Source organism: Chlamydotis macqueenii, chromosome 25 (genome assembly GCF_036417535.1).
Source record: "Chlamydotis macqueenii isolate bChlMac1 chromosome 25, bChlMac1.mat, whole genome shotgun sequence".
NCBI classification, from domain to species: Eukaryota; Metazoa; Chordata; class Aves; order Otidiformes; family Otididae; genus Chlamydotis; species Chlamydotis macqueenii.
In genome coordinates, this window is record NC_141580.1 from 4,844,441 (window position 1) to 4,859,344 (window position 14,904).

Genomic DNA, 14,904 nt, shown 5'->3' on the forward strand with positions numbered 1-14,904 from the left:
AACAGAAAAAAAAATTCAAGAAGAAAATCTTTTTCTGACCAATGTCTCTGTGGGGCCCTGAGGAACTGGCTAACCATGAAGGACTGCCAGCACGCACTGCTAGCCCTGACCTGACGTGCAGAGCGGCAGCGTCGGTTCCATTCGCAAGGACACTCGCATCTCCCTCCTATTGCAAAATCACCGACTTCATTTCCAAAACCCCTGCAGCACCACGTCGTCCTGGTCTGTGCATTGCCAGCTATCCCCTACACCTGCTCTCTGGGTTTGCTCTGCCGGTTTTACGCCTCTTGCAGGCTGTGACAATTCCTCCTTGGACCCGTCCATTCAGGGTGCCAAACTGACAGCCCAGATTAAAGAACGCTCCCAACACGGCAGTCCTGCCTCCCATGCCTCACTCAGGTACTTCTTTCCAAAAACATAACTTACTTTTAGTATTTTTACCGCCAGTTATCTAATTTTCTAGCATACATACATCAAACCTGGCTGAGGAAATGTCACAGAAACAGGTCCTTGTGAGAGCAAAGCAGAACGAACCGTGAGGAGTTTGAAGCGTGGGAAGGAGAATCCACGCGGCGATGAGGCCGTTCAGCACCGTCTGTGCGAAACCAGCACGCTCAAACATCCGAGCGCGAGGTGTCCTACGCGATGCAATTCCACTGCTGATTTAAACGCGTAGTGAGATGTTATCATCACGCGTAGAAATAAGTAAAAATTTCTGAGCAATTAGGATACCATTACTGCTTTTAGTACCCAGCATTGATTGTCCTGTCATCTTCCTTGCCTAAAATCTGGGCCCTTCTTAACAAGGTGTTCTTACAATGTTCCCCGCATCTAACGAGTCTGTGTCCATAACGCAAATGAGCTTCACAATAAAGTTTATTTGCTACGTGTTACAGTATGTGACAAAATAAAGACAAGCCACCAACAAACTTAAAAAAATACTTACTTAATCATGGCAGGAGTGCTCATTACAGACAAAACTGAGACTGAGTTTAGAGAGTTTCTTACCGTACACGGGAAGAAAATGGCAGTTTACATATGTTTTCCTTTTTCCATCTTGTGTATACAAACTCTGTGTTGAGGTATCACTAGCATTTGCTTACTGAGAGAGCAGGCTTGTAACAACAATCACGCAAAAAAAAATCTTATGTGGAGGAACAGAGTCAGAAAACCAAAGCGATTGCAAAGCAGGAGTAAGAAATACAAACATTGTAGTGTCAGATGTCAAAGCTTTGGGCATGCTTACAGTGGGACTCCGGCGGTGTTAAGAGACGTGAGGAGAACCTTGCACTTTTTATTTGCACGCATTTTGTCAGGCATTAATCAGCATAATTTTATTTAGCCTTTAATTTTATGAGCACAACATGTTGCAATTTGGATACTTATCTGGTGTTCCTGTTGGTGCTCTGAGAAGAAAATTGCGGTATGTGTTGGAACAGGACTTTCAGAACAACCTTAGGCAAAAATAAATGTGCACACACACTCCTGGCTGTTTGGCTTCGGTACTCCCAGAGCAATTAATTTGTCCAGCTGAAGGCACAGATCTAATTTCAAAATTGCCTATGCCTATTCTGCTGATCTCTCGCTAATTGTCAGCCCCATTAATTGTCAAATGCTACCTGGGCTACAGAATCGGTACAGCAAAGTATGCCATCTCACGGCACTGGGGCGGGGGCAGGAGGGAACTCGCAAACCTTTCTGGAGCCCACCCGTCTCCACATGAATGTCCCAGTGGGTCGTCTTCACATCTATGAGGGCTTCACAGTCATTTGCTTAAAGTGTTGGGTTTTTTTTGGGATAATAATTCTCCAGATGGACAACTGAGCCAGATCCCCAAGGGCAGCAGGCACAAAGAGGATTTAGCTACGCTTAGGCTGGCTGAACTCCAAAGCTGTGATTCCCAAACCCTGGCTCAGTGGGTACTGAACCACCCTGAATTATTACATTCACTAAACCTTACTTTTTGACTAACAATTTCTCTAGGCTGCTTCTGCACTTGCTCAGAGCAGGCTGAGGCTCAGAGGAGCAAGGACCAGCTCCTTCCCACTTCCCACTGGCAAGCAGAGACCATGCAGGTTGCCCTCGAAGTGTGTAAATCTTCCGCAGAGCTCAGCCCAGCAGCATGCCTCCCACAGGCCAGCATGACCTTCCTCTCTGTAAAGCACTTCAAGAGAAGAGGGTGCCTTTCTTTCATGCAACGCAGTAGCTGTAGTAATGGAACGTACAATTGTCATGGTTTAATCTGAGTTGGCAACTGAGTACCGCGCAGCCACTCGCTCACCTTCCCTCTGCCCCCCTGATGGGACAGAGGAGAAAATTGGAAGGGTCTTGTTGGTTGAGATAAGAACAGTTTAATGACTGAACAATAATAACAATAATAGTAATGAAAACAACAAAAAGAGAGAGAAACAAAACCCAAGAAAAACAAGTGACACAACCGCTCACCACCCGCCGACTGATGCCAAGCCAGTCCTTGGGCAGCGATCGTGGAGCAGAACCAAGAGCGATCTCAGAACGAGCCCAAGCAGCAACCTCAGAACAGCCATTTCCAGATTTCTGCCCACCAGCCAACCCCCTCCCATACCCTGAGCGTGACGTCCGTGGGATGGAACACTTCCTCTGGCCAGTTTGGGCCAGCTGTACTGGCTGTTCCCCTCCCAGCTTCTTGCCCCTGCTCATCAGCAAAACCTGGGAAGCTGAAAAAAGTCCCTGTTCTCCTAGCAACAACCAATAACATCAGGGCATTATCAACATTCTTCACACACCAGATCCCATGCTGAATCCAAAACAGAGCAGCTACTGGGAAGAGAAGTAACTTCATCCCAGCCAAAACCAGGACAACAATACACAGATCAGTGCCTTTGCAGGCTGGGATTCAAATCCCTACGTTCCATCGCACAGGGTATCGCTGTAACCAAAGCCGTTAAGGCGACAGCGCAGCTGCAGATGCCCCCAGCCGGAGGGGGAGCTGGGGCTGCTTATCCCAACTGGGCTGAGGCACCCAAACTCCAGAGGGAGGCAGGAGACCTTGTTGGCAGATGCTCTTATCGTGCCCTTCAGCTTCTACAGGCAATATGACAAATGCTGTTCCATTTTGGTACCAGCAAAACAAAAATATTCCACGCTGTAGGAGCGCGGGGTAATCCCAGAGGGATAACTCTGATTCTGGCTCAGAAAGTGACAGAAATGCTAACTGGCAGCTGAGAGGGGTAATTAGCAGCTCTAAACTGCTCGTCTGCTGTGGGGCACAGAAGCCCTGACCCACGGCTGCCACATCCAAGTGACAAAACGGCACGTACATCTTCAGGCTCTGAGCAACAGGCATTCCTCCCAGCAGCCTACTCGCAGGGAAGATCCAAGGTGTCCCGCACAAAAGTGTTCGCGTGGAGAGTGCTGGAGGTTTTAAACTTCACAGGCAAGCTCACTGCTGCCTTAATAGTCCTTGTTCCTTTGCTGGGTCTATCTAAATGTCTTTGGAAATGACTGTCATTTCACTAGGATATTATGAGATGAAGTAAGAATGAAGAGTGAGCACAGACTCCTAGGTGAAAACAGATCCTTTCTTCTTACAAACATCTCTGGTAAGGTAGAAGATTATTAAATAGATCAAGATAATGAAGTGTAGCGCTTGCCTGAGGCATGGCATCAGAATGACATTAAATTAAGGGGAAATGGTTTAATTTTTCAGTGCACAGACACAAAAGTCAGGATACATTTTCTCCAGGTCTGTTTTGAATGCAGCAGCTTCAGCTCAGAAAAGTCTCCCGGTTTCGCTAAAACATCCAGCAGCGTGGGCTGCTCACAGGTTGGCTCCACTCTGACGCGAGGCAGTCCCTTCTTTGATCTACATCACGAAGGCCTGATTAAAAGGAAAACAATAGCAGAGAGAGAGTGAAAGAACGCTGGCTGTACTTGAAATGTTGCATGTGCTGAGCTTCACATGGAGCAGCAGGCAGTGCCAAAACACTCAGGTGCTGCGGACTGAGTAATGCTGGTGGCTGTGGTGACAAATGTCCTTGTTCTGGTCTGATTTGGAAAGAGCAATGTTATATAGCACACTGGATGCTGTACCAACACAAAACCATGAATGATTAAACTGTGCATCAGATATAGGAAAGAGATGAGAAAAGGTCCTAAAATTGCTGGTTCCCTTTAGGTAATTCTGTAAATTATAGAAATTATAAATTATAAACTACATCATCCATATAACACATTAGTGGGAAGCATCAGAGAACAAACATTTTTGAAGACTCTTTAAATGAACTCAGAAAAGATCTTCTCTGGTATTTGCACAGTTAAAGATTTAATAATCAATAAATTAAAATATGCCAGGAGAGAATTCACTGTATGCACCTTCACAAGAGGATGAAGTACTGAGTTCTCCTGCATTTTTCAGATACCTCAGTGTTACAGTCCAAAGAGACATACTACATGTTTGAGAACACAGTGACTGTGAAAGAAACGCAATATCACACGGGAAAATGTTCATCAGTTAAGAATACAGAATATGCTGATAGCCAGCAGGATTTCTGTTAAAAGCACGAAGACTGAACCAGTAACCAAAATGAACAATAGCAACACTAAAGACAAAAAAGGAGCAGCCCATGAGCACACGACTTAAAAGCTCCCAAAGCGCTAAAGGCAACATCTTTTCTTTGTGTTCCTCCTTTACACAGAAGTAGTGGCAATAATATAGAACTAAAATGAAATTTTGAGACTGTCTAACGTTCTCCACCCTGAATCGCTCGACTCTTTCTTTCCTTGCTTTTGTTTTTTAAAGTATTTTCCAACCATACAATAAGATATGCCCTTCCCAGAACAACCTTCCAATGTGGACAAGCCCTTGCTGTGAACAAGTACATACAGAAAAAGTCAACCTAGAAATAAAATAGGAAACAATCTATGTCCTCAGAAAGTACTTAAACAGATTAAAAGACTCTTTTGGAAAATGTTTTTACTGTTGTTTTAATAATTACAGAGAATTTTTTCCTCTTTATCACTACAAACCCACAGATTTTTCTAGCTTGTCTATGAAAAGTATCTATCAGGAGCATCACTGGAATCACTGTCGGACATTTGAATCTGAGAATCAATTTTACTTACCGCTGTGGAATTTGTGAAAAAGGGCCCCCACTGACCACAACGACATCACCCAGGCACACAGGCAAAACAACACTAAAAAGAAAAAACATTTTGCATACATCTTTCAGCACCAATAACAGAAGGTGCAGAAGCCCAGAAATGGTGTTTACACCGCGGAGGTGACATGACCATCCTCCAGCTGTGGATCAAGGAGAAATTATCACATCATCAAGCTACCTGACATCTTTCATCATCCCAGAGCCATTGAGTATATCAAATAGCAAGATAAAATCAGAGAGCTTTTGAAAGAGATTGCATAAGCAGCAATAAAGCAATGCTGGCAAAAGCACAGTGCAATGGGTTCAGTCAGAAAATGTTAAATAATCCCTCATTTAACATAAAAAATGTTAAGAGGCAGAAGTTAAGAGGCAGAAGTACAGTTTATAAAAGAATCACGCACATGGAGGCTGATAGCAGAGTGTAAAAAGCAGCACAACGATCAGCTTCCAAATCAAGGCGGCCTTTGGAAAGCAAGGGCCGCGCTGCGCTGCCGTCTCCAAGAGCTCTTGTTGAAGAGGCGGAGAAAAGGACAGCCGACACATGGCAGCTCCTCAGAAGTGCCCCTCTTTGTTCCCTGCCTCCGAGGTCTGGGGGGAGATTGCTAAGTTTCATAAATAGCTTACAGGCATTAGGGGATCAGTAACCAGAGGGAAAGGCAGGCAGCGAAGACACGGCAGTAACACGGAACAAAACCACCACACGCTTTCTTCCCAACAAACTCTAGCAGTTTGATGTCCGTCTGCAGCGAGACCGCAAACGCCGATGGCTTTGCTGTTGTTTGCCGTTCAGCGGAAGGGCCTGGCTGGCTGCACGCGCCAAGTCTCGACTGTAGGAAAAAATCAGATCTAAACTTCTCAGAAAAGCTTGCAGTGTAAGACCAGAGCTCAGGGGATGCTGAGGAAGGGGGATTCTGCCTTTGAAGCAGCATATTTCCTTTTCAGCCAGGACGAAGATGAAACGTTATAACACGAGCATATTTTTGGAGAGGACAGTCTTCGGGAGCCAAGGAGTCAGCCAGCGCTGCTTCCCAAACTCAGACTCACAGATTTTTCAGAACCATGCAATCCCGCACTCGCATCAGCTCTACGAGCTGGGGGTGGGAGCCATTTAGAGCCCAGCTCGGGCGAGCTGCTGGGGATCAGTGCAAGACTGCAGTACGCAGTAACTTCTTCTGCGGTCTCAACAGTCTAATTTCAGCTGATTTGTGTACAGAGTCCTTCAGTTTTTCTCTCTGGACACTATTGCAGAGTCTTGAGGATCTCCGCACTGAGAGCACTATGTGACACTGACAAGAGAGGATGAGCAATTTTATATTAAATCATAAAAGGTCCTCCCACAAAGTATTTATATGTCATTGTCTGCATGAATACAGATTCTAATTGTGCTACAATTGACTTTATAATACAGTTAATCTTCCTACTATTTTAGATCAATAGCTCTTTGGTGAAAAAAAAGCAATATTTTTTTTCTCTTTGATTTTCAGGACGTAGCTATCTACTGTGCTGTATCATCACTTTCTTCACAAAGGAAGGATTTTGATTTTTAAACAAGAATCCCACTGTATTGCTTGAAATAGGCTTCTCTCATAAATAAATTAAATTCTATAATGGCAGGGATGTACAAGTTGGGTAATCTAAATAAAGGGGATAAGCAGAGCTATGAATAAAACTCTTGCACTACCGTGCACAGTGAGAAAAATAACAGAAGCAGAGTAGAAGATCTGGAATGCACAAAATATGAAAGAGTAAAAGAGAAAAGTAGTCTGACAACAGCAGCTAGAGAAATTTTAGCAAAGAAGGTAGATTAATAATTGAACAAATAATGCATGGTCTAACATCAGAGATCCGGGCGTCATCTTTATTTTAGGGAAGAACTGGGAACAAAAATTCTCTCTATGTTGTTCCATCAAGTGCACGTTATCTCCAGATTAGCTTCCCCAGGATCCTGAATAAAGCGGCTTTTCCATCGTAAAGCAGATCCAGGCTGCATGAGGCAAATTTATTTATTTATTCCCAAAAAAGCTCAATGCAAAGAATGCCACCCAAAAGAAATGAAACGTTCAATCTTAAACAAACACCACAAGCCCAGCGATGGGCTAGATTGCCCGAGATACCAGCACAAAAATACTGTTCAGCAAATTATTCTTGGCACAAACAACAAGGTTGGTAAATGCCCCGGGAGAAAGAAACACCCTGATGGTGACACCCACTGTCAAAAGTATAAATAGAGAGAGGTGGGGATGAAAATTTGCAGTCCTGAATCTTATCAGGCTGTGCACCTAAATTTGGGATTGTGGTTGGACTCCTACCTGCTGTCACTATGAGCTGTGGCACTAAGTCTTCGTCTAGTACTAGAATTAGCAGCGGAGGTGGTGGTGGTGGTGGTGGTGGAGGGGGTAGCAGCTGTGGAGTACGGAAGTCTGGTGGATACTCCTCAGTGTCCACTAGAAGATACACCTCTTCTGGAGGAAGCGGAGGCTTTTCTGGGAGAAGCTTTGGTGGAGGAGTTTCCAGGAGCAACTATGGAGGGGGCTTTAGCAGTGGCAGTTGTGGAAGGATTAGCCGCAGTAGCTATGGTGGGAGAATGAGTGGTGGTAGCTATGGAGGAGGAATGAGCTGTGGAAGTATGGGAGGAGGATTTGGATCAGGTGGAGGTGGTTTTGGGGGAATGGGAGGTGGTTATGGAGCTGGCCTCAGTGGAGGTAGTTTTGGTGGAGGTGGATATAGTGGAGGTGGATTTAGTGGCTTTGGTGGTAGCAGCTATGGTGGTGGCGGCTACGGTGGTGGCGGCTACGGTGGTGGTGGCTATGGTGGAGGTAGCTTTGGTGGAGTGGGGTTTGGTGAAGATTCTGGCTTGCTCTCCACAAATGAAAAGCTCACCATGCAGAACCTTAACGATCGCCTAGCTTCTTACATGGATAAAGTGCGACGCTTGGAGGAGGAAAATACTCAACTTGAACAACTGATCAGGGAGTGGTATAAAAATCAAGGTCCCACTGGTACCAGGGACTACAGCCAATATTACAGAACAATTGAAGAACTACAAAACCAGGTATGATCTCGTTTGACTAACTTTGAAGAGATTTTCGTTAGAACGGCACCTGCCTCCTGCAGCACAATATCGCTCTTTGGGGCGATATATTCCCTGCTTTGTTTTAGCCTGGAAGCAGACTGGGAGAGAGAAAGCTTGACTACCAGTTTCTCTCCGTTGTGGGTGATATGTGTATTCTGGCACGCTAGTACTTGGAGCCGGTGGCACGGTTTGGTGCAACGGTAGATCACTACTTGCGCACCATTATGCGACCTGCCCAGTGCTCCCTTCAGCGCCGTGCTCTTGCTTGTTAGTTCCTCGCTCTCTTGAACAGGAGATGTAATCACTGCCTGCTTCCGTTGTGCTAGTGGTGGCCACACTGGTGGCAGCTTTCTGTGAAGGACAAGCCAACGTGTGCGCTTAGCCTAACGCCAGCCCTCAGCCAGTTGACAGTCCCACATCTCCTACATGAGTACGGTTGTTGCCAAATGCAATGGGAATTGCATTTTCCCGCTGTTTTTGGAAAATGAGGAGTTTATTTAGTTATTCTTTCCAACACGGTATTACCTTTTTAATGGATATTTGTAAACTAAAATGGACAGCAGAGGGACTTTCTTTTAACTGGAAGCAATACATTTATACGTAGCTCCTGCAGCACTCGTGAGGAGTGCTACACCGCAAAGCTATTCTGAAGCGTGTTTATGCACAAGTACTGCTTCCCTTGGTCTGTATATCCGACTGAAAAGCCAATCGACTGAATAACATCTGCCCTCTCCATTTCAGATTATTGGTGCAAACGTGGACCTTAACAAGATCCTTCTTGACATTGACAACACCAGAATGACTGTGGATGACTTCAGGCTGAAGTGAGTCTTTCCCTTCCCGTCCCGTTCCACCTGCCCTCCCTTTACCCCCAGGAGTTCATATCATCCATTAACCCTGGTAGATGCTACAGCCTCTCAGCTCCAAGGGCAGAATATAGAATCACTGGGATGTACTGATGGAAACTTCATAATCAGGATAACAAATAAAGAGAGCTGGCAGCACCGTTACTGTCTTTTCGTCTGTTGTTTAGATACGAAACCGAGTACACCCTGCACCAGAGCGTGGCAAGTGACATCAATGGATTACGCCCGCTTTTGGATCAACTGACTCTGGCCAGATCTGACTTGGAGACACAGTTTGAATCCCTAAAAGAGGAACTGATCTACCTTAAGAAGAACCATGAAGAGGTAAGTTTCTCCACACTTGAAAATAATAACCAATGAAAACTCGGCACTCAGAATTTCCTGTGGCAGTAGGAAATTCCTCTTCCACCACCAGATTCTGGCCGCTGGCTTTGATCATCCAACTTAACACAACCTGGCTCTGATTTTCAGGAGTTTCTAGCATCCATAGCTGCCTGCAGCTGATGTAGTAAGACACCTAAAATGAGACCGGGGAAAGGAATGTTTTTCAGTACAAAGTACAAGTTTGTTGCTGAACTCATGGAAGGAAAATTGGACAGAACATAGGGAGGAGTCCAAAGAAAAGATTTATACTGTCTGCAATGATATTTCCCATTGAGGAGAAAAATATGTACAAGGATTTTCACAAAGAGCGAGCTACACCAAACTCCTTACGACCCTGAGGAGAAACCATCAGGGTCAATGTGTATGTGGTGCCTGGCTGTTGTTCACTGTGAAGGTTGGCTCAGGAATGGCAGAATGGCAGAGGAGGCCCCCTTTGCAGGAGCGATACGGCTGCTGGAGGATTTATGTCCTTTTCTTCTTCTTTATTTGAAATGTATGCCTCCTTGCCTTCACCCGTTGAGAACTTGGTGAGATTTTTTGTGTTTTCTTTTCAGGAAATGAAAGGACTGCAAACGCAATCTGGTGGTGATGTCAATGTGGAGGTCAATGCTACTCCTGGCATTAATTTGATGGAGAAATTAAATGAAATGCGTTGTGAATACGAACGGCTTATTGAGAACAACCGGAGGGAGGTGGAAAGCTGGTATGAAACCAAGGTAAAGCACAGGGTTTTTTCGGTTACTAAATCTTTCACAAAGAACTTGACCTATTTACACCCAGTAGAGGAAAGGCAAGACATCATGTATTATTTAAGGGACATTAACTTTAAGTGACTCTAAGCAATTTACTGTACCAGGTCAGTTCTGGAGTATTAAGGTTGTGTGGTAAAGCATGGAGCACCCCTGTGTCCCAGTAACAAGGTGAATCACCCCGGGTGAGCTCACTGAGGGGCACGTGGGCAATGCACACAGTCAGTCTACATTACATCTTTCCTTATTAATTGCTTTCTCCGTGCTTTTATGATAACCCCACAATGTTTTTTTTATTCCCAAAAATGCCTCAGTTTTGTATGTGAATTTTTCAGATGGAAGAAGTTAATCAACAAGTCCACTCCAGTGGCCAGGAGATACAATCAAGCAACCAACAGATCTCTGAGCTGAGACGCGAATATCAAAGCCTGGAAATTGAGCTGCAGTCCCAACTCAGCATGGTAAGTAAAGGCGTTTGCTTCTGCTGTACCCGTGGCACAGGCTGTATGTGTCACTGAAACGAAAGACCAGTTACACCTAGAAAGTACTCCAGCTATAGAGAATGGGATGCTGGATTACTTATCTTCCAAGATACACTTTTTTCTGGTTTGTGAAGCTCTCATTTTTTTTCCACAAAGAAGAGTTAAACTTGCCCCATTCCCACAAACACTGTATTTAATTTCCCATTTGCAGGTGGATTCTTTGCAATCCAACCTGGAAGACACGGAGCGTCGCTATAACATGCAGCTGCAGCAGATCCAGGCGATGATCGCCCCCTTGGAGGAGGAGCTGGCCAGCATCCGCTGCGAGATGGAGAGTCAGAACGAAGAGTACAAGATGCTCCTGGGCATCAAGACGCGCCTGGAGCAGGAGATCGCTCAGTACCGGGCGCTGCTTGAGGAAGGGCAGCAAGACCTTGTGTATGTAACCTGAGAGAAGAACACAGCATACTGTAAAACCCAGAGCTAGATGAGTCACAAAGTCAGGAAATGAACAGTCTAGATTTGCAAAACAGATTTGGTACTGAAATGAGGCTAACTCAGCCATCTCAACCCATCGCCTCCCAGGTCTGAGGTGCTACTCATTTCTTGGCAAACCTGTTCAGAATATAAATAACGTGAGGAAAAATTAATGCAGAAATTCTGAACTACTGATTTGCGGCTGAACGGGGAAACCCCCAAACAGAGCCTTACCCTTACCTGTACCCTGACTCCAGAAAAGGCCAGGAACCAGACAGACAGAAGTCCCCTTGCAAGGGACTGTAAGCAAAGAATGACCACAGTCATTCCTAAGAGCTCATATGTGGCACCTGAAGGTACAGCTAAAGCTTCATCTCCTGCCTTTCCAGTCTGGAGCGCAGTGACACCATGCATTGATAAGGCAGCAATGCTAAATCTTGCAAGAAATATCTGAGAAGAACATGGGGAAAGCAAAGCCTCTTGCACTCAAGCTGGAATTGCAAGGGAGGTTGATTTTTGGCACTGCATCCGCTGTCTTGCTCATCTGTGGCAGGTTCTAAAAGGAGTACAGAGAAGAGCAGCGCAGGCTTCTGTGCACTATCTGTAGACAGATTTCCTTCTGAGAGAAAAATTGCATCTGATTAACTTTTTTTCTCCTTCTTTCTCTCTCTTTGCAGGATCCCAGCAGGAGGAATGGGAGGAGGCATGGGAGGTGGTAGAATAGGAGGTGGTGGCTATTCTGGAGGAGGAAGAGGAGGAGGTGGTAGCATGAGTGGTGGATATGGAGGTGGTAGCATCTCCTCCGGCAGCGGAATGGGAGGAGGAATTGGAGGAGGAAGTGGCGGAGGAGGAATGGGAGGAGGAATTGGAGGGGGAAGTGGCGGAGGAGGAATGGGAGGAGGAAGTGGAGGAATCGGAGGCGGAAGCGGCGGTGGATGCAGCATTGTTGGAGGAGGAGGAGGAGGAGGAGGAAGGATCTCAGGAGGTGTCAGCAGTTCCCACTCCTACTCATCATCTTCCCAGTCTCAGGGCTGCAGAAGCGGTGGTGAAAGCCAAGGTGAGAACTGTTGTATGGGCACACTGTTCCCTCAGTCCCATCCTCACTAATTTATACACTGCAGCGATGTGCTCTTCGCAGGTAAACGATACCAAGGACAAACTAACATTTCTGAAAGTGTTAGATTTACTTTTGTTAAAAATTCTTTCCTCTTTGTGGGCAAAGGATCAACTCCGCTTAGGAAATACACCTTCAATTTCTATGCAATTTTGTGGGTGACATCAGCTGATCACGTAGTTAAAACCCAGTACTGAAGAAATTCATGCTTGCTTTATTTCCAAACAGGGTACGGAAGAAAATCTTTTGACTAAGAACATACATTGAGGATCCTACAGCGCAAGACCTTCCAAACAGAAATTGGCCCAAATCCTCGACATTCCCCATGCACCTCAGGCAAGACAGACGCTTGGAGCAGTTCCTCACCGTTGCTGATGCCACCTAGCAGATGCTGCTCAGATGGGCCACCGGCCCAACCCCACGCACGCTATGCACCGCTTCTGCCTGGGACGCTCTGTGGCTTCAATCATTGGCACTTGGGCTGCTTGCTTCACAGATTCAACCTGTCTGTTACTCGGGTTGTTCTGTATCAGGAAAATGTGGCTAATAAAATTTCATTTCTGTCTGATGCAACCAGAATCCCGCGTGTAGGTTTTCTTCTGTTCTGTAGGTGTAAACACTTAAAAAGAAAATACAAAGCCGTGCCAGCACACACCTCCAGGGAGAAAAGCTGATGACACATTACAACAATTGATAATAAAATCTAGAGTTAAAGCACAATTTCTGAGCATTCAGGGCAGATCATCATCTTCTTGGAGCACCCTGTGTTCTGCCATTGCTTTTTAATAATGTGCCAGATGTGGAGCTGAGCTCTAGGACTCAAGGGCAGATGGATAGCAGCCCAGAAGAGACGGCAGAATGTCAGCACTGGGTGAGTGCTAATCACCTTGGCATCAGATGAGTGCCCACCCCACCTCACACAAAGAAACATGAATAATCACAGAACCCAGAACCGTGATGGTAAAATGAAAGGAATGTTTCCATTTGTGATTCACAAAAACTTAACTGACACTCACCAGTTTAAACTGGAAACGCACAAACTAGGGATCTGGTTTTGAACAGACACAAAAAAGAAGTTAAAAGGAAACAGAATTTACAGGATCTTTACAAAGTTCTCCTCCATCAAATGGTAACACTACCAGCAATCCTTGCCCTCTACCTGTGGCAAACGCAGTACCCATGAAAGCACCTGGAATGGTCTCTTTTAGATACAGGAAGATCTGCAAGGTGAAGAAAATGAGCAGAAACTCTTTCAACCACATCCAACTGTTGTTACTTAACAGCATTCCTGACTACACTCTGCAAATAAATGGATTGCTTGGCTGCTGCAACAGCTCAGAGAAACAAACAAACCATCAGAAAGCACTCTCTCGTTACTAGTGATCTTTTGGGAGTTATTATTTCAAAGAAATTACAGTACAGCTTTCTCCAGTGACTGGGACAACTTTGTTCATGAAAACAAACAGCAGCTCGTTTCCTTGCAGCCCACCTCCGTGGATAAAACCCATTTCCAGAGACTGGGTTGACAAAAATAGCTTTGCCTTCTGGAGACTAACAAATTCAGAGATCAAAGGAAACGAAATGTATCGTTCTCAGCCTTGCAAAGCAGTTTCCTGGACACGTTTGAGGAATCTCAGGTATTTCTGTATGATATTTTGGAGGAGATAGGGCTGCCCAAGCAGACAGATCACAAACTACGGCTTTATTGATTTCAATGAGAAGTTAGCATCTGAGTTCCTCAGACTCATTTGAAGGTCTCAGTCCACTGTACAGCTGCCACCCAGACAACACAGACCTACAGGCTGGGCAGCTTGCAAGTAAACCCAGCAGTGGAAAATCTGGTAGGGAGCATAAAATACCAGTGCCTGCCCGGCATGCCAGTCTCCTGGCACCTATCCTGGGCAAAGGAGGGGCCAAAATCCCCCCCAGGCCGCGGGAGCAAAGCATGTGTTTCTCTTACACGTGGACTGGCAGGCTGTGTGCTTGGGGAGTGGCCTTGAGTGGGGAAAAAGTCAAAGAAGATGGGGGGTTTGTGGAAGAGGGGTTTGTTTTACCATTGATCAGAGGTCAAACAGGTCAACAGACAGGGGTGTGGATCGAGAGAACAGATGCCAAATTAATTTCCAGAAATACAGGTCACACTGCCATGGAAACTTTCTCAGCGCTTGGAGACCATGCCGGGAAACCGAAACACCTGACCTACACCAAACCGTTTACGTTGTGCTTGCATGAACGAGGCTTTGCAGACTTGTAACAGACTTCGTGCTACGCAAATACTTCCAGCGGCACACAACGGGAAGAATGAGATCTAGTAACTCTGATTTCTACTCCTTTGGTTTGGATACTCGGCCTACACGCATAACCTAGAAAGAGACAGGATGCTCACAGCAAATGGAACGGGGATCATTTCGAAGTTACCAGCTGTGCGCATGCCGGAGCCCTCTAGAGGGAACTACACTGTCACCACTTGCACCGCCTGCGCTACAGCTACCGCCACAGATGTCCATCTGCACTTCACATCCACCTTTAAAGAGCATTTCTTTTCCTGCCTTGTCATTACCAGGCACTAAGTGCTGCACACCATCTGATGGAGTTCAGAAGAGGTGCAAACAGGCCGA

At 45.7% G+C, this 14,904-nt stretch overlaps 1 protein-coding gene across 1 annotated transcript; it reads left to right on the forward strand.

Moving 5' to 3' along the window:
• The first annotated feature begins 7,461 nt into the window (after window positions 1-7,461).
• On the forward strand, window positions 7,462-12,646 carry LOC104474951 (keratin, type I cytoskeletal 19). The gene is made up of 8 exons (XM_010116717.2): window positions 7,462-8,193; window positions 8,956-9,038; window positions 9,248-9,404; window positions 10,019-10,180; window positions 10,549-10,674; window positions 10,907-11,133; window positions 11,850-12,229; window positions 12,515-12,646. Exons 1-8 carry the CDS (start codon window positions 7,462-7,464, stop codon window positions 12,538-12,540), a joined length of 1,893 nt encoding a protein of 630 aa, XP_010115019.1. The 3' UTR covers window positions 12,541-12,646.
• The last annotated feature ends 2,258 nt before the right edge of the window (window positions 12,647-14,904 follow it).

Bases quoted from the DNA above. Each gene is read 5' to 3' on its own strand.
- LOC104474951 (XM_010116717.2), top strand. From the start codon at position 7,462: ATGAGCTGTGGCACTAAGTCTTCGTCTAGTACTAGAATTAGCAGCGGA. The intron at 10,181-10,548 runs GTAAAGCACAGG...TGAATTTTTCAG, and splicing joins AAAGCTGGTATGAAACCAAG to ATGGAAGAAGTTAATCAACA. The intron at 10,675-10,906 runs GTAAGTAAAGGC...TCCCATTTGCAG, and splicing joins TGCAGTCCCAACTCAGCATG to GTGGATTCTTTGCAATCCAA.